Source organism: Thunnus albacares, chromosome 14 (assembly GCF_914725855.1).
Source record: "Thunnus albacares chromosome 14, fThuAlb1.1, whole genome shotgun sequence".
In the NCBI taxonomy this organism is placed as follows: Eukaryota; Metazoa; Chordata; class Actinopteri; order Scombriformes; family Scombridae; genus Thunnus; species Thunnus albacares.
Genome location: NC_058119.1, coordinates 10,746,024 through 10,765,999, shown reverse-complemented (window position 1 = coordinate 10,765,999; position 19,976 = coordinate 10,746,024). Strand labels below are relative to the sequence as shown.

The 19,976-nt window shown below is 42.8% G+C and overlaps 1 protein-coding gene across 2 annotated transcripts in view; it reads right to left on the bottom strand.

Annotated features, from left to right (window-relative positions):
• Positions 1 to 19,976, bottom strand: part of tacc2 (transforming, acidic coiled-coil containing protein 2) — a 61,012-nt gene that overhangs the window by 12,089 nt on the left and 28,947 nt on the right. For both annotated transcript variants that reach the window (XM_044372743.1, XM_044372744.1), the window contains 4 exons: positions 18,833 to 19,447; positions 14,280 to 14,576; positions 2,111 to 2,217; positions 162 to 1,584 (listed from right to left, as the gene is read on the bottom strand). In XM_044372743.1, the coding sequence (XP_044228678.1) occupies positions 162 to 1,584; positions 2,111 to 2,217; positions 14,280 to 14,576; positions 18,833 to 19,447 (2,442 nt within the window). The remainder of the gene's footprint in view (positions 1 to 161; positions 1,585 to 2,110; positions 2,218 to 14,279; positions 14,577 to 18,832; positions 19,448 to 19,976) is intronic.

The following is a 19,976-nucleotide window of genomic DNA, read 5'->3' as shown; positions in this document are numbered from 1 at the left end:
CAAGTGGACCACGAACAAACACAGTGTAACCTAAAAAAAACAAACACACCGACAAAGACGCAGACATTCCTACACTTGAACACAATGTTCTCTAAGTGAGTGTTGACTCTCCAGTAAATGTATCGTCCTTGGGTAGTAGACTGTGATTATGATGAACTTACGATTTGATAGGAGTTTTCTTCTTCTTGGCAGGTTTGTTCTGATTTTGGTCCTCCAGTTCTGCAATATTGTCATTGTCATTTTCGACATCATAGTCATTGGATGACATTTCAAAGGAGGCTGAGGCCTTGGGAGGAGAGATAGCCATGTTGTTGGAGGATTTGAAAGGGTCTATGGAGTCATCAAAATTATTGGGGTCAAACTTATACGAAGATCTGGGTAGTTTGGGAGAGTTGGCAATGCCTTTCTTAGAAGAAAATGGATTGAAATTTGGATCTTCCCACTTATCCGGTTCAAAGTTGTAAGAAACTTTAGGAATAGGTATTTCCTCCTCATTGCCATTCTGGGTTGCTGGAAGGTTGTTGTCCAGCTGTTCGGTTTGCACAGGAGGGGCCTTCTTCAGCCCCAGCTTTGGTTTCCTTAGAGGCATCTTGGCACCTGGTTTCTTGCCCAGCTTCTTGGGTGGAGGAGAGGCCGGGTGCGCCGCCTCACTGTTCTCCTCAGAATAGTCAAACTCCAGCCTTACTGACTGACGTTTGGGTAGGATGGGTTGCTCCTCAGGGTTTGTAATTGGCTCTTCAAGAGGAGCTGGGGGAGTGGGGTGACGTGGCTCCACAGCAGAGACAGAGGGACTCTCTGGGGGCGTAGCTATGGGGCCACACACAGGACTTTTACGACCAAGGACAGGGGAATTGGCAATTTTACTACCTCCAGTCTTGAAGGGGTCAATGTTCTCAAAATTTTCTGGATCCCAATTGTAGGACGCACTGGGAGGAATGGGGGAGTTGCCTTTGTCCGTTGGACTACCAGGTAGAGGGGTCTCCTCCTGGCACAAGGGTAAGGCAGGGACAACAATGCTCTCCTCTTGGTTGATATGATTGGTCTCCTCTGGCAGAGGGGGAGGAGTCTCTACACGGGTCTTCCTGGTCCTTCGGAGGGTTCCTCCAGGGCTTGGGGTTGCAGAGCTTCCTTCTGCTTCCTCCTGAGCCTGCAGAGGGCTGGACGTTCGAGGCTTTGCCTGTTTCTTGATCTCTGGGGTGCTGCTGGATGAGGCTGGTCTTGGACTCTCTGGGTTGGAGTTCTGTCTGAGGAGAGGCTTCTTCTTCACAGACCCAGGACGGACTTTCTTGGGCCTGCGGAGTGTCCCTGGGGCACTCTCAGTGCCGACACTGAAGGATTCAGAATGCGGACGGAAGCCTCCTGCCGTGGATCCATCCAACAGTACAGGACTGTCTAGTTCTCCTCCCTGGAGGCTGAGGGAACGTGTCAGAGCGTGACTTGTTGAATCTGAAGCAAAAGGTTCAATGTTGTATGTGCCGCTGGCTGCAATGGGCTTGTTCTCATCAAAAACAATAGTCGGGGAATGGCAGGGTCGATCAGCTGAAGTGAAATCAGAGGCAGGATCACTGACTGAGGTGTCTGCTACTGCAAAAAATGGAGAGACATGGAATATAACATAAAGAGGTTTCCCTCAGCTGTTCATAAAAGGCAAAATCAAAGCAACATTTCAAGTTTGAAATGAAATTGGGATCATGATAAATTTTAACTAATTTGTGGATGAAGTGCAGGTGTAAACCAGCCTGCAAGGAGATAAAAGCTGCAGCAGGCTTTTGACACATCCAATTACAGAGATGAATGTGCTATAAATAATTCAATAGCAGTCCCTCAGTTGGGCAGAAAATCATAAAAAAATCACATGAGAAAGAGAGAGAGAGACTGAACTGATTGGTCAGATTTTCTCAGATGTCCCAAAAGCCTCATTTTTGTGCAGTGGAGATGCTTGTCTCAGCAAACAAAGCCAGATAGGTGGAATACTGCTTCATTCCACTAGATGGAGCAACAAGACTTTCTTTCTCTTATTCTTTTTTTCTGCTGAGGTTACAATAGTGTATCTGAGCATCATACTGTGTAAGAACTAAGCACACATCATGGAATAATTCTCTTACTGTACCTATGTCATCGGACGTTAGTTGTGGGATCTGGGGATCTGTAGGTGAAACAGCCTTCACTGGAGTTGTGGATTCAGGGGTCTCAAATGCTCCATCGGAGTCTGAGCTCCTATAACAAAAGATAAGGACACACTAAGTCAAAGCTTCTATGAATCAGACTGATATCAGTTGAACTGTGATGACTGCATCAGGATCATTGACACTGACATCACGTGGGGACAATCTGATGAGCTGTCCCTCAGACACATCATATGATGAAGAACACATTTATTTCTCAAGTAAGCTGGTCCAATATCATTCTTTAAGGCGAATATTTTGTGTAAAAAGGGCAATATTTTGGTATGGATGTGCATAATACCAGGTAGGAAAGGCAGCATCTATTTCCTGTGGTGTGTATGAGTAAAAAAACACCCCAGGCTAGTATGTGTTTCTGTTTTAGTTCTAGTGGGCTTCTATAGCTGCAAATGAAAATGCTGAATCTGCACTGAGGTGACAGATAACAGCACATCTGAGACACAGAATCATTCCATCTCCACACACACATAGACCACCTATACACACACAAGACCACCTCAAGATCTGAAGACATCACAGCTATGAAATAAAAAAGGAAGGACTGAGGGGAACACCAAACCAAAAATGGAGAAATTACTAATTAGTGCATGATGCTCATCCTAAGCAAAAACAATACTGATCTTCTTTAGCATCAGACACACACATGCATGCAAATGTATTAACAGAAGCAAAGCTGAACACACAACCTTACTACTAGGCTCCATGCTCTGGTGATCAATTTATTATCTGACCATATGTAGGCCTAGCATCCCCATCCTGTCTCACCTCTGTCTGACCGGCTCCACGGCAGCCTTGATCATGTTATCATGATGTGAGCCCCAAGAGAGACTCCGAAGGAGCCCTAGAGCCGGATCTGAGCCCGGGCTGTCCCCGTCTCCTGCCCCTCCCAGCAGTGTATCCCAGCCCCAGCGAGCCCACTGCAGTGGAGACAGAGCCTGCCACGCACTCACTGCCATGGCTGCCGGCGGGTTACACCTCTCCGCACCACGATGCTACTGTCTGACACACACAGGTAAACGCCCACCGCTTCCTCCACAAGATCTCTTCCCCAGATGATGACAATCCTTTTCCTCTCCTTTCTCTCTTTTTTTCTCCAGTCCAATGTCCAGCTCTCTTTGTTTCCGATCTACAATCTCAGCCTTTCCACATCACTCCTCTTTGCCATATCAGTCTGCCTCTACTCCTCCCCACTAGGAAACGGTGCCTTCCAATCTAAATGAGACTGGCTGCAGAAGCCCACCGCCTGCATACTGTATATTCTGGCACTCTCTCTCTCTCTCTGCCTCTCGCTCACTCTCTCTCTCCCCTCTCTCTACTTTCCCCTCTACCTCTCTCTCCCCTCGCTCCTCGACCACTTTGCTGTATCCACACAGAACAAAAAGCAGTCTACTGCCTACCAGCCTAATGTGCTCTGATAAAGACTGCACATTATTCATACAACCACCGCATCTATATATATATTAAATATCTATTTAGCTCCTCCATGGTGAGAAAATTGACATGATATACATTTTTTAGGCAGTGCAAAGATGCACCCAGAATTTGCTCTACATACCAAGGTCATTTTACGGACACACTGAAGCAGAATAACCAATAAAGTACTATCAATAAAATATTATTGTGTGCAGGTGATGGCTTCCCCAACACATCCTTGGACAGTATAATAAAATTAGTCCCGTATAATGGACAACAAAAATGGCCATAAAGAAAAGCAATGCCTGGAGCATACTGTGTTATTATTGTGGACCACAATTCCAATCAAAAACACACAGAGACACAGGCATACTCACAAAAGCATAGAACAGATGAAGACCCCCACAGTTAGATGACACTTCCAAGTCTATACAGTCTATTGATCTAGCTGATCTATAGGGATTCACCTCAAGGCATTGCTGAAGCCATCCGGCGTCCTGTGGGGGTCTTTTGTCACAGACACATGCTAACATGGATTAAAAAAAAGCCATGAAAGAAAAGGGGATGCCTGGAAACACAATCGAACCATCAGTATGGTAGAATAGAATGGCTGGTGCAACGAAAGTTCATAACTGAGACATAAATGTTTTTAGAGGAGGCTGGTAATAAATGTCTCTGGCTGTCATGGTCAATATGTCTCCTATGCCTGGGGTCACATCACTGCAGAGATGGAAGATCTTCTAAGACAACAATATGGAAGAAGCAACATATAATAATGTGCTCTTCTGATAAATTGAAACAATTTATCAGGCTTCATAAAAGTACTAGACATGTTAAAGCCCCAACAGGGGCTTAAATGATAAATGGTAGCTGTTTGATACGTTTATTCTCCAATCAAACCCCTTACAAACACCTCTGTCACATTCAGGGTTCTGTGATGTGAAATGAGACAGCACATGGCCAAGAAGGGAGCCAGAGCTGTAATCTCTGTGAGGGCCCAGTGTGTCCCAGCAGGATAAGACTGGTCTGCCTGGAAATCCATCTGGATCAGTAACTGGGAACAAGGATCTTAATGTCAGATGGCCAGACAGGCAGTGGCAAAGATAGCTCCAAGGACAGGACCCACTTATAGAGTGAAATATGCAAAAACCCAATAACTATACATCACACCAAGTTACAAAGATAAAAAAAAACACTCAACAAATGAATATTTTGCTCTGATGTCTAGCATTAAAATTAGCACTTACAATAGAAGCTGCTTCTTGAGAATGGATGAAAGTAAAACAGGAAACAGTGAAATAATAAGCTTATTAGGGCTCATTTCAGTGCGCCATTTAAGTCCTTGCAGAAGGCATTTTTCATGCGACTGCAAACACTGTGTTGCTATGGTAACTGGGGGTTGTTCCCACCATATGTTCCACTATGGTGGAAAAAAAAGTGGCCCAACACACACAAACACAACTGAGGATTGCCTCGCCAACAAGGACCTGTGAAGTGTATTATATGATGTTGAAGACAAATAAAGGCACAGATTTATGAGCCAAGCAGCTGCTGTATCGGCATCATTCTGTTTATGTTTATCCTGCACTTCTGTTCATCCTAGAATTGTTAATACTGATCATCTTTATTCAGTGATACTGCATATGGCAAATCTGGGGATGTCTTTTCACACTCTTCAGCTGCTCTTATGTTACCTAATAGCAGACAAAATATAGGAAGAGGAAGAGTAGCGTGTGGGTGAGCAGTCAGTCAGGGTATGGGGGCGAATAGAAACAAAGGGAGCAGCAGTTAATAGCAGCCTCTCACAGGCTGAGATGACTGCCTGGAGACAGGAACTCTGCAGTGCGAGGCGGGGAGATGTTGCATTTCAGACTGCCAGACGTGTCTCTGCTACCAGCCAAATCCAACTCAGCCTGTCTAAACAGCTTTCACAGCGCTGGAGGGACAGCCATCGCCAGCCACAGGGAAGAAAGGGAAACTGGGCTAAACTGACATATAAACCCAACACCACCTGTCTGTCCTACATATGCACATTCTTCCAAATAAACATGAACATTTAAGATGTTGGTACAGCCAGTAAACATGAGCAGTTTTCTGCAGAATATGTTACCATTAAAGAGTGGTAAATGTGATTAGATGGAAGCTGATGGGAAGGGTGCTAAAAAAAAGAAGAAGAGAGGGATGAATAGAGGCAGGCTACCTGCTGCTGGTCTCCTACTGTAGCAGCTGTGTGATTAGCTTCAATGGATTAGCTGCTGCAGACTCCCGCCATCGTCTGTCGGCTGTCAAGACACCTCTAAACCCTCTCTGTCTGGACTCCGACTGTCATCTATCTCTTTCCATTCTCCTTTACCTGTAATTCCTTCCTTTTCCCTCACCTCCCACTCTATCTCTCCAGTTCATCATCCCTTTGTTATCTTTAGCCTCCTGCCTCATTCAGCCATCCCCTTTCCTCACTGCTGTTTTTGAGCAGGTTGATTTGTGCTTTGCTGTTAGCATGTTGGGCTGGTGCTGGGTACAGATATTAAAGACAAAAAGGAAAACCACAGCAGCTTAGTCTGGGATAGTCTTTTGTCAACATAAAGGGGGCTATATGGAGATATCAATGTAATATAAACCTGTCACATGCTCCGCTTTACCAGATATCAGAAACAAAATAATGATTAATGAATATCTTGTATCAGTTAACTTAGATTTTATCTTAAAATACACCCAAGCAGATAAGTAAACATTGTAGATATGAATTTGGGAGGTAAAATGTTTTACAATGACTGAAGAGAGCAAAATTATGTTATAATATAATAGTTATAGTATATATCTGTCACTCATTATATACACTTTAATGTCCTATAAGCTAGATGTGATGAGACCAACAGAGGGAGCTCCTGTGCTTTTATTCCTCTGATGAATGAGTGTGACTGTCTGGATATGAAGTATTACATCATGGGCACACTACATCCTGTGAAACACCACAACCTATTTTCATTTTACAAGAGCCTCTTTAGTTTCTACACAGATGTGTTTTGGTGAGCAGGGAGGAGCTTTGTATAAGCTTCACAACGTGAGAAGAGCACAAAGCAGCTCTGTCTTGTGCAAAATGATTCTTCAACCTCAGGAAATGAAATCTTATGGAGACTCATTCTGCACCTTTTGCAGGTCGTATCAACAGAACCTGGAAGAAATGTGTTTTCTTAAAAGAGCAGATGTCTCTCAGTTTCTCTCCCTCATCTCCATCCAGACTGATGTCAACATCAATCAGTCCACAGCAACAACCTCCCCTCTGGAGTCCGGTATCCCTTTGTCCAAAAGATTAACTCATTTCACAGCAATGCTCAAAACAAAAGAACCACTGAGACTCAAGAGTGTCCGACTGATGATAATCTCTGTGTGTAATACCCCATCTAGCCTAATCTGAGACTTTGACTGCAAGCAGATGGCACATTAAAAAACAACAAGCCATGGTGCGGTAGAGCAGCAAGGAGGGGGTTAACATACCTCACCATTTTGATGATGAGATCAGATGCTAGGTTCATTCAAATCATTACGGGAAACACACAGGAAAGAGGGACAGCATCCCAACCCCCATCACTGCAGACAAAACAAGAACTGGACTCTTATTTTGGATTATACCATTATTCATAATATGAGACTAAAAAGAAATTTAAAAACAACATAATTTGCTCCAATCCCTAATCTTAACACTTCCTGATAAAAGCACTAAAGTGAAGTGTGAAGTGTGACTGCTTTATATACTGTAAGTGCTTTTGACAGTGTTACACAACTAACAGTAAAAGCCTTTAATGGTGGGCACAGCGCTTCTGTTGTGCACACCTGTAGGAAAGCTGAGCAGCTAACTCTGCCATCCTCCAATAAGAGCCTTTGCTGCACTTTGCTGCTGATATTTTTATAAAAGTATTCAGTCCTCCAAGGTCTGAATTAAGCAGAGCTTTGAAATGAAAAAATGACTTATATAAATCATTGATTCCTACATTACATACAACACATACACACACAAATTCACTCCATCCCTCTTCTCCATTTCTCCCCCGGTCCTTGCTCCCCCGTGCAGAAGTGTGTCTAAGATATAAATAAAACATAGCAAAGTGGAGCACTCTTGCTCTGTCTCTAACTCTCTCTCTCTCATCCGCTGATATTCCTTAGTGATCTTCCTCCACCCCCGCACGACGTGTTCTATTTCAACATCGTCACCAGCTCCTGCTCCCAGAGCGGCAGTCGCGTCCTCCTTCACACAGAACAAAACATCACCCCACCAGCCTCCCAGCGGCCCCTACTGTACTCATTGCCTGATTCTGGTTCCCACAGGCTCCTCTGAAGCACTATTATGTTTGAGCCATACATACTGTACTGTAGTCTAGGCACAGTGATACACATGTACTCCATGCATGTGGCTGCTCACGTGCTCCGATCCCCCTCATCCTTATTTACATATCACAAAAACAAACAACAACAATGATGACGCGCTGAGTTGGTTGCACTGGAGTATTTGAAAAGGCTTTAAGGCAGTATACAAGGAATGATAGAATAAGAAAAAACAAAAATGCGTCAAAAATATAACAGAGGGAGGAAACAGAAGACAACATCTCATAGTGTTGCTCATCAGGCTTAATCCAACAACAATAAATGACATCAAAAATGGCCAGCAATAAATTTACCCATAATATAACTCACAGGTGATTGCAATGTGCATAATAAAATCATCCTACCCTCAGGCTGAACATTTCTGTTGCACAGAAAACCAATTCAAAGCCATGAATAAATAAAAATATACATATGACATCAAAGCAGAAGCAGTTGGAGCTACTCCCCAGTCCTCCAGCTTTTAAATAAAGCATCTCTGAGGGTATTGTGAAGATCTTTAGTTGCATTCTCTTCTTTTTCATGCTTTTTTTAAATTGGGGATCACATCTGAACATTTCCAGACAGATTATTAAGCAGGAAGGCACGTTATGTCAAACTCACATGTGTTCTTGAGAGGGACAGGGGGTCTGTCCTTGCTCCATGGACTCGTTGGCTCCCATCCTCAGCTACCTCTGCCCCCCCTGCACCCCCTGCCTGCTCCTGCTCCCCAGCCACCCGCCACATCCACCTGCCCCCCGCCACCCCAAAACCCCTTCTCCTTTCGCTGTTATCCTTCCAATGAGGCAGCCTGTGTCAGAGGAGGTGAGCACCAGCTGAGCTTACTGTGCTGCAGTGCAGAGGATGAGCGAGTCCTGCTTGCATCAGGAGCGAAGCAGTGGATGATTAAGGGTTCCTCACTTTATGCACAGCATCCCTGATCCTGTGCTCCAGTACAGACCGTGAATATTCCTGTTTTCTCATCTGGTGGTTGCAGGTAAAATGATGCAACACCAGGAGGAATCAAATCTTGAAGAGCAAAACGTAAAGGATAGAATAATCCAAAACGAATAGGATGAAATAATAATCCTGCTTCCTTGCCGTCTTGCATGTGTGTGTGTGAGGTGCCTCTTCTCTGTTTGGTTGCTGATATCGCTGAGCTGTGTTGCTGCTCGCACTGCCTCCTCCCCCCTCTCTCCTCCACTCTCTCCCCTCACACCAGCTTCCTGTGCCTTTAAAAAGACAAGCAGCTTTTTCTAGTCTGCTACCGCGACTATGCAGGAGCCAAACAATAGGACCCCCTAAACCACACTGATTAACAGGACCTTTCTCTTTCACCCTTTTTTCTCCCTTCCACAGTAACCATACCTCTCGACTTTGTCTTTCTCCTACCAGGACCCCCCTCTTTCACCCTGTGAGATGCATGGTGAAAATGTAATTTTTTGTGCCTCCTTTATACACAATGGAAGCTTCCAGCACTCAGCGTGGCCAACCAGAGTGATGCCTGAGGTAAACAATAGACTCTGAGAAACTAGTATGTGTTGTTCAACTCCGACCCTATTATATTCTCTTTCATTCAAGCCCCTCCATCAGTAATTCTGTCCCAGCACGCATACACGGAACAGGCATAACGAGACAAAAAAGGACAAAAATTAAACTTTTAAAATATCATATCCTATTCCTTATACCCTATACCTTTTCTTTCAGCATCCACTAACAAGGAAAGCAAGAAACAGTGACAACCACAAACAACACAACTGTAAAATTAAAGATATCTCTTTCTTATTTTTACTACCAAAGCTTAATCCAGAGGTGTCACTCTTAGCTAAAGAGACAAGGACATACACTTCCAGGCATATACGCTTTTCTAAATGAATACTGTCTCTGTGTTGACTCCCTGGGCAGCAGGCTGGGTCGGTGATCTAATTTACCGGCACTCTCGACAAACCTTATAATGATATTCTGTCTAGCCGTGTCTTTCCAATTTGTCTTTTTTAGACATCTGTGTGTGACAGACGCAGAGAATGTGTCCTGTGGGATAGAAATAAGATCAGGAACAGGTTCTACAAAGTTCCCGTATTGATTGTCAAGAAGAAATGGGAAAGAGGGGCTTCTGAAACACAAGGAGAATAAATCCATTGTACGCTCATGGGAAAGTGAGGAAACGAGGGCTCGCTACAATAGCAACTACAGCCTGTAGCACTTGTAGTCACAAAAACTTGCCCTACGAGAGTTTCAGGTGTCGACCCTCTGATTATGTGGACTAAAAAGACAACAATGAAATGGGCAATCTCCAGTTCCACTGCACAGTGTGGAGCACAAAGGCCAGCGCTCATGTCTGACCCAACATCACATTTGAAAAGGGGACTGTTTGCATGTAAACCCAAACCCATTAATTGATGTTCACATGGAATATCGATGTGTTTCTAGCCTCGGATGGGCCCGTTGGTCGATGTTTCACAGCCAGAGGGGACAAGTAAAAATGCTGCCCACTCACAACTCCCCACATAGACCCTGCTAAAGCATAAATATTGATTCCTTTCCATCCAGACGCCCATACCAGTTCAAAAATAGATCTAGGGCAGCAAAGCATATGTGTGATGTACAAGTTCCTATTCTATTGAATATGTAACATAAGTCTGGTCTGGCACTTCAGCTTCATCTGTAGACTGAAGGAAATGAAGAAATAAAAAATTCAACAAACTCAGGCACTGGAAGATATTGCTGTGGCAGTTTTTTTCTGAAAGATTCATAACTGCGCTCAAGAGGAATCAGGGTCACTACGAACTACACTTACCACTTGCTACTTGAGAATGTAATATGAATGCTTCTAAGCAGACTGTGTTGGAACAGAACAATTCATTGGTGGAAAGGTTGACAGAAACCTTTTTAAACTTAAAAACATGGCAGTAGATAAAATATAACCTCTGTGTACCAGTGAAATGAGTTTCAGCTGCGAAAATTTTGATTTCAGATGGTCATTTTTAGAAGCTTGTTGTTAGTTACAGATTTATCAAAGCTCTGTCTAACTTTACTTGCAAATACTTAGTGGGCTCAAGTTAAACAACTGGACCAAACAATATGTTCCTTAATTTAGCACAGAAAAAAACCCAGAAAGACTTAAGAAAACTTAAACAACCATAACCAGGAAAAAATGTAGCAAAGCTCAGGGAGGACTACAAAAGAGGGGACCAGCAGCAAATAATAAGTGTTAACTGAGTGAGGGATAACAAAATACCAAATAAAAGTTTAAAACACTGCAACAGTGCAGGTGATCAGAACCAAAACTGAATCGATTGTGAAGAATAAAGTATGTAGATAGAAAGAGTTTGTGATGAGATCATAGATCAAGATGTAATAGATATCTATAAGTCCTGACATGAAGAACTGAACTGAAAATATGGTTCAATCTGTGTCTAAAATTATTATATATAGAATATAGACTTTGCAGTAAAATGCAAAAATGCCATATTAGTCAAACATGACTGTACCTTTAAATTTATAGGACAGATTTTTGTTTTGTGTGAAAGGCTCAAATACGCTATCAGATGGAGATATGAAAACACACTTTTATGTGTTATCAAACTGAATCAAGCAGCTCCACAGGTGACAAGCAGTACAAAAGTGTGTTTTGGGGAATCCTGGCTTCAGATATCTATGATAGGATCCTGGGTGCCCCTCTGATCTTCCTGCTGAACAGCTGCTGGAGAGCAAGGGGTTTTTGAAAAAGTTGCATTGATTCCATAAACAATCCCTCCTGGGATCGATTTCCTGAGGCTGTGTCTACCAAAACATCCACTCTCAGACTTGATCTGTCTGCATTTACAGCATGTCTCCTTACATAGTATTTTTGAAATCATGTGGCGTTCCTTCTCTTTGTTTAATCAAAGTAAATGACAAAAGCAATCAGTGGAGTAATCACAGCACTTCAATGGGAAACCTCAAAAAGAAAGATAAAGCAAAACAAAGGTCTTGATACCCATACACCCATGATCTCAATCACATACATGTGTGGCTTCATAAGATAAGTGAGATGAATACATTTTTCACAAAACCAGGTAAATGAGGAGTGTTAGCTGTTAAAAACTGCAGCTTGTACATATAGAGAAAAGAAGAGAGAGGAGAGAAAAGTGTAATTATTCTCATCACAAAGAAGGTAGTAAGTGGGAGGAACTGATTGATTTGGGGGTTTTCAAGGGAAACAAGAAAAACATAAGGACCAAGGTGCTCATCACTGCAGAGTGCCTTCATGACAGAAAGCCTGTGTAACACGTGTGGGAGTCACTGACAGATTTATAATTTTAAATTAATTCATTTAAGTAGGAAGCCTGCTTTGATTTTTCTCACAGAAAGTGTTAATTATTACTCATACAAAATCTCAATGAATCATTCAGGGAAAAGCACTTAATACATGTTTGTTTTTGAATGACTAAAATTGTGATTACCATATGCTGAAGGAAAACAATTTTTTTTTTAAATTTGTGAGGACATACGTTGAAGCCGTAGCATTGCCAATCATTTGCCCACCTTAAGTGCCTTTGAGCAATACAATAAATGTCAAGCAGCCCTGAGGGAGTTGCTCATTCCCTACAAGGACTGAAAAACCATCACATTATTAAAAGTGAAGACTGTATGTTTTAGTGCTCTTTCAATTGCATATGACCTTCATACTTCAACTAATGTATTAGATTAAAGATATAGTTTATACCTGCATGTATGTTGCCACAGTGTATGTATATATGTTCACAATCTGTGACGTCCAATCAGAATATTCTGTCCATGTTACTCTGTTGGTCTCCTCTCCACTGCTCCACCCTCTCAGATATCATAAATAATATAACAATACTATACCAATCTAGCCTTCTCAAAATTCTGGTCTTCTCTGAGCAAGGGAGGTGTTCTGAGAGCCAAATAGTCATTATCCATGAGCACACATGCATAATTACACACAAAAAATATGTCAGACATTTTAGACAATTTAACACTGATGTATCGTGAGATACATGAGAGTTGCTGGTGCTGGTGTGCCTCCCCATGTTACATTCATATGCCAGGTATCAGCAGCATTCAGACAGCAGGTGTCTGCAGCATTCAGACAGCAGAGTGCAGACACAGGCTGGTAGAATAAGATGAATGCTCAGCTCTGTAAAGGGAAGCCACCCTCTGCTGGTTGTAAATAACACTGCACTTAAAAAGTGGCTGAGTCATTCCCTCTTAAAAAGTGTATGAAATACATTATAAAGCCAAGAGGGGGAATGCTTAGTATTATCTGCGGGAAACCGTGCTGATAACAAGATAATGAGCAGGAATTAAATGCAATCAGTGTTATGAATGAAAATCATTGTGTTGTGAGCTGAAACAGTGGCTCTGTGTCATGACCGGAGTGCTACACACGCAGCTTTAATGGCAAGAAATCAGCCGTAATACGTCAAGATGGGGAAGATTGTGTGAAAAAGTGTAGTGTGTACTTGATCCTGTAATGTTTAAAAGACCCATTTATGAACATTTCACCCTTATGCTTTTGCTATATCCACCATTAAAAAGCCACAATTACACAGCACATACATTTGTTTCCATAACCACTAAGTTCATACATTGGCAAATCTTGTTTCCTATTAGTTCATGTGGTAGACGTACATAGCAATGATAAAATGTAATCTTATGAGTGGGGTGACAAGACGGGTTGCTGACATAACAGACAAGACAATTGCTCTGTATTTATATATGTATTTATATTATATATATTTAGAAATTGGCAATCAGGGTGCCCTGGGGGTTTAATGGGCTAACCACAAAATCCCTGGTCTGAATCTGACCGGGGATGTTTTGTTGCATGTCATACCCCATTTTCTTTCTACTGTCAACTCTAATGAAGGCATAAAATGTTGACAAAAATACATAATGCTGTATGTTATCCATGTCTATATGGTGAGAACTGTCCAGAAAGAAAGAGGGCTGATATTTTTCAGTTATATTTTAATGTCTTAAGTTATACAAAGAAAATGTAAGTTTCTCTCTATGTTCAGGAGCTTGAAAAATCAGCATCTCCGAGGCAATTTAGTGTGCCAGACGTCGATTTAATGCTCTAAACTTGGGTTAAAAGGATAAGGGCATGGCTACTTTTCATCAAGCAGGCTAAAGGGACTAGTGTCAGAGCTGGACAAATCTACTGTAAGGTCTTAAAATGAGTGGAGAAGAGGCATGAAAGGAAACTCAGAGCAATTGCAACATTTTTAAACACAAACAAATGACATGCCATTAATTCATACTGAACATAGCAGTGAAAAGGGTAATGACCACATGAGTGAGCAAAGTTCGTGTTCATACCTTGGAGGAGGGTGACAGGGTGCAGAGGCAGGGCAGGGGTCCTCACTCTGGTGAGCAGAAGGTGCAGGAGGGGAGGCAGGGGCTGGAGGAGGAGGAGGAGGAGGAAGGCAGGGGGATGCAGGTGGGCTTGGTAGAGCTTCAGGAGATTGCCTCTCTGGGGGTGTGGGAGGAGGTGTGGGGAACTCTGCAGTATCACTGAGGTGTGGAAGGAGGGCAGGCGGGAGGTGGGGTCCAGGGGAAGTGGGGGGGGAGGCAGGGGCACGGTCACGTTTCTCTGCCTGTTCAGTGAGGGAGGGCCTGCAGGGGAGGGAACACAAAACATCAACAGACAGACCGAAACAAGACGGCCAAGTACGGTGATTTGGAAAGCCCTCTGAGGACACATTCCATTTTCTTCTATACAAACGAAGCGTGAAGGAAACTTACCTCAAAGCAGAGAAAGATGAAGCACTCTGCTCTGTGCCTTCACCTAAACCTAGCAGTGACTTGAAAAATAAAAAGCTCACTCCAACCATCCTAAGAATGATTTTTTATTTAAGTTGTGCAAAACTGAAAATGTAACTCTTCTCATCAGTCCCTTTACATGATGGTCCATGTTTTGACTTGCCCTCTGTAGTGAAGTAGCCTGTCTGAGGGTGTCTGGCTCTGTCATCATTGGCCACCTGGTGGAGTGGATTTGGCCCTGATCCAGACGGGTCTTATCAGGAGCGTGGTAGGCTCTCTAATCTGACAGGCAATGCAATGGACGCCCATGCAGCTGTTCCCCACTTGGGGCATGCCTCCTGTTTAGCTCTAAAAATACTCCAGTAGCCTCCTCTACAGAATAGAGCTTCACAATACCTCCATCAGCTAAAGCACATTTAAAAGTACCAAGCCAACTGTCTGCTAGGCTGTCTGCACTTTCCACACGTCCCTTCCAGCTTTCAGACTGAAAACTCAGCTCTGTTATTCTCCATCTCACTCTCCAGTAAAGTCAGAACTTAATAACATTTAATGAGGGCGTGTGCTTTTCTTGAGGGCGCAGCAAGTTACAGTTTACATCTAACACAGGTCTGGTTCCTATCATTAGTCATTAAAAAATATTTTTAAAAATCCTACAATTACATTCATGAATTTTTATTTGGTCCCATTCCTCTCATTACAAATCCTGAATTAGTGACTTACACCAGCAGTCCAAAGCTATACATATGTCAGCATCTGTGGCTAACTTGGCACATGCAGTCTGGAAATAGAAACAACTAAGTCACAACATAGTCTGAGCAAACTGTCATAAGAGCCACTGCTGCCTCCAAAGATGGACAAAAACAGAGATGGAGCAGATAGAAAAATAAATCAAGCTAACAGACTGGGAAATAAGATTACACTGGACACTGGGAAGGTGCGGCATATTTACTGGTGCAGTGCCTCTTACATGGAGATAATGTCAGCTGACCTGCTCAGGTTTACAGCTGCTTTCCAACTTGGCACTGCTTTTAGATATGATGTGTATAAGGCTTTATTGTCATGACAAGATGATTGCAACAAGTTAGAGAGAGCACATGTGCTCTTTTTCAGCAGCGCACTTCTTCACGTCAACATAGTTTAACTATTGGCATCAACGACTGGAGGCTGTCCAAGAGAGTTTTTTATTGTTGGTCGTTGAGCAACGTGCCGCGTGTTAGTCGAGGGCGCCTCTTGAACACTTCTTGAGAGGAGAATGCTAATTTTCCGTGGCCAATCCAGGAGAACCCTGATTTTTTAACCTCAATTGACTGACTGACTAGTAAGTCAAGCCATACAAACACACACACACAGTACACTGTCATCTACGGGAAACAGCTGGATGTGAAAAACAGAATGTCCAGACAGTGTGTTTAATGATAAACAGAGAGCAGTAAATAAAACCAGCTGACGGTACTGAGAAAAGTGGTTTTTAAATGCCGCAATGATGGGAGGATCATTTCTTTCCTGCAGCCAGCAGCTAGCTCATACTTGTACTGCACATTAACACACTGTATACTGTATATATTACACACACAGTCATCATTATTAATCCATTAATTCTCTTATGTCACCCAGTGATTACAACATGATTTAAAACCTATAGTATACAGGCTTTATAAATGACAGACTTCCACTACACTTGTGTCGGCAAAGGCATGAACCTACAATTGCCATGGCAACTAGTCTATTTACAGTACAATGCGGGCTCTGGATGAGGAATATCCTACATATTAAGCTACAGTCACATTCATTCCCACAGTGTTTTCAAAAGTGAACTGGCTTCATTAAGGATTTTTTGTTCAAATTAGCTGTGTACCATTTTCAAAACTATATTTTTCACCACACTTTTATGCCATATGTCATATAGAAAAAGTTAGTGAGAGGACCTTTATGATTCCCAAATGAATGTATTGACTTGACATCCTACTTTTAAAAGTCAACCATGCCAACAGGATTTCTTGGAAAACTCACAGACAACAGGTAAGTTTTACTAGTACTGAGGCGTCAATAAGACAGACTCTACGTCAAACAGGGAGCAACAAAACATGCTCTAACCTGTAACATATTTTACTGCACAACATGTTTCATTTCGAAACTTTGTTCCTTCTTTTCCACCTTCTGTCCCTGCGTCTTTCTATTTGTCCCTCCCCTCCACCCATCTGGTGAGGTCAGCAGAGGCAGAGCGTAATTAGCACTAGTTACCTACAGACCATCTGCCGCATCCACCTGGAGGGATTTAAACACAAACACACTGACACAAACACACACACAAAATAAAAACAGGGCAGCTACTTCTTATCAACTCACCCAGATGTCCACAATAGAGGTATCCATCACACAACTTCAAAGCTGACTAAGTGATGGAAATGGCTTCTGTTCAGCTCCTGATGCACTTCAAAACACCGGAGTCACTAAAATGTAAGTCCCAGTTCTTCTCCCTTGTCTCCTCTCCTCTCACTGTGACTTTGACTGACTCGGTCACACACACTCACAACGCAGCACATGCTCAAGTTTTTCCCTGAACTCTGGCTTTTGTTCCACTCTGTCTGGTCTGTGCAAATGACTTCAGTGGGGCTGAGTGCCTGCCCAAATTCCTCCCACTACAGGCTTCACGGCTTCAGTTCACAAAGCCGCACAGACTGAGCAGGACTGACAGCTAGGACAGCCTCTGGGGGGCGGGGAAAGAACCGCGTGTACACACATATCACCAACCATGCAGTCACATTTCTGTCTCTCCTATATGTATGCAAGTGTAACTTTATCTATTGATGAAACCTAAAGTGGAAATAGCACTGTCACTCTTCTTCTCTCTTACTCTGAACAAACCTTTATGTCTCCAACAGCAGTGATGAGTCACATGTTGTGACTGACAGGCAGCAAGTGCTACTCTGGCATGTCAGATGGCTCCTGGGCTTGCAGCAAACGACGGGAGTGAATTAGGGGAGAGTGACAAATAAGACAGATAACTGAGGAAGCTGAGAAATGCTAAAGCTAAGTGAAATTAAATCAGTAGTGATTATTTAATGTAATTAAAACAGCCCAAAAGACCTTCATCACACTGTAAATAATATGGCAACACATTGTGCTTTTGCACAATGACCTCTCAAGTGACATGACGTTCTTCAGTAAAAGAATGACATAAATGGAAAGTGAGTCTAGCTAGAGCTGTTAAATATGCTAAAATAAATACTGAATGCCCGCATGGAAACACAAGGAGGTCAAAGTGAACGGCACACTGGTTTATTATGTATATTTAACTCAACATAAAGGGTTCACTGCCATTACATCAACCAGTACAAATCTGTCAGACTCCTTCTCATTCATCCAATGAGACACTGTTAAACCGCTGCAGACAGCAACAGCGTACCAGACGCCCTCGAGGTGTCTGGAAGCCAAACAAAGCTACCAAAGGGACTCTTCAAGCACATGGAAATCCATTTCAAAAGTGTGACAAGCAGGGCAGAGTGTGCTGCTGAGCTGTAAAGCACATGTCCCCTTGAGATTCCCTTTTTACAAATAATATTCCCCCAAATTGCTCTGACAGGTCATTGTGACAGTAAGTTTTAGGAAAACTATCAGTTCTAAAAGGTTATATAAAATCATTCTGTCTGATTTCCTGCAAACCAATCAACACAAGGTTACCAGTCTCCCTTTAATGGTGAGAGGCTATAATCCTTAGATTTCAATCAATTAGGGATTACAAGGACATGTTTTGTTTTTTTAATCCAGTTTCTGACCGAGCTCTGAAAGAGAACAGTGTCTTGGCAGCAGCCTTATAGGGAAACATTACTCCAAAGTTTATCCACTCAGTTAAAGTAGGCTTTCACTGGAAACTGTAGACAACAATTCATAACACGGACCAGGTGACACTGACAATAACAAATGATCTGGCATGTACATTATAAGCAGCAAAAGTATTGGGACAATGAGTGGAGGTCGGTCTTGTTTGCTGTTGCCAGTATTTCAACACACAGATCATAGTCATGACAACAAAAAAATTTAAAACAGATTTTCCAATCTCACTCTCTAAACACTCGAGGTAGATGACTAACTTTCAAAAAGATACTCACCCACTGTCCTGTAGTTCTTCAGCAGGATCCTGGACTGATTCAGCCGCTGCAGTTTCCGCAGTTGGCACCCTAAATGGCTCCTCAGATGGGCACTCTAGAGGTTTTTCAACTCCCTCCTCTGGTGGCTCACTGATCGGCTTCTTCTCTGGTTCTAGGTGCTCTGCTGTCTGCTTTATTGGTTCAGTTACCTCCTCTTCATTTTTTGTTGGTTCAGGGAATTCTTCTTCATTCTTGGTTGGTGCGACGACGTCTTCTGTGCTTTTGTCTGTTTCTAGGAGCTCAGTTGGGTGTTCCTCAATCACCAGATCCTTTTTTGGTTCTGGAAGCTCCTCTGGGAGATGATCTTCTTTCTTGGTTGGTTCTGAGAGCTCGACTTTCTTTGCTACTTCTGGGAGCTCTACTGTTGTCTTCTTTGTCGGTTCGTAGAGCTCTTCTGTCTGTTTTGTGGGTTCAGGGAGATCCACTGGCTTCTTCACAAGATCTAGAGGTGGGACATCTGTTGTCTCCTCTACTGCTTGCTCGGACTGCGGGATCTCTTCCTGTCTCAGAGGAGCAGCTATCTCCTCAGTTGGAGTTAGAAACTCTAGTTGAGGAGACTCCAGAGATGGGAGGGGTCTGAGAAAACAATACAAGAGAAGAGGGTGTTGGGGGTTGTTGTTTAGTTTACAGCACATGCACAAGGAATGACTGACAAATGACAAATGTGTTTGTTTGTGCAAATACAGAAGCTTATACCCCTACAAGAGGGCATGAGTGTGTGTGCAGAAGTACTGGAGATATGTGTGTGTGTGTATGTTTCTGTTGTTGTTTTTGTTGTTGTTGCATTGTGTTGAGCAGTTTGTATTGTGTGAGAAAAGGCTCATTCGTGCCCTGGAGAGTAGAGACGATGTCACAGCTGATGTCACCCTTTGAATATAAAGGACTGCATTACTTCCATTAGACTTCAACAGGCACAGTCATCTGACCCAAGCTCAAGTCAATACAAAGTAAAGCTCTGTGTTTACCTCCTCATTCATATTCATTGTCACACTGCTCTCTGTAATAACACTCCAAACAAGAGTTGGAGTTACTGGAATGTTAAACTGAAAAAAAGTAGAAATCCTATGAATACTAAAAAACTGGTAAATAGGCTGAACATCACAGA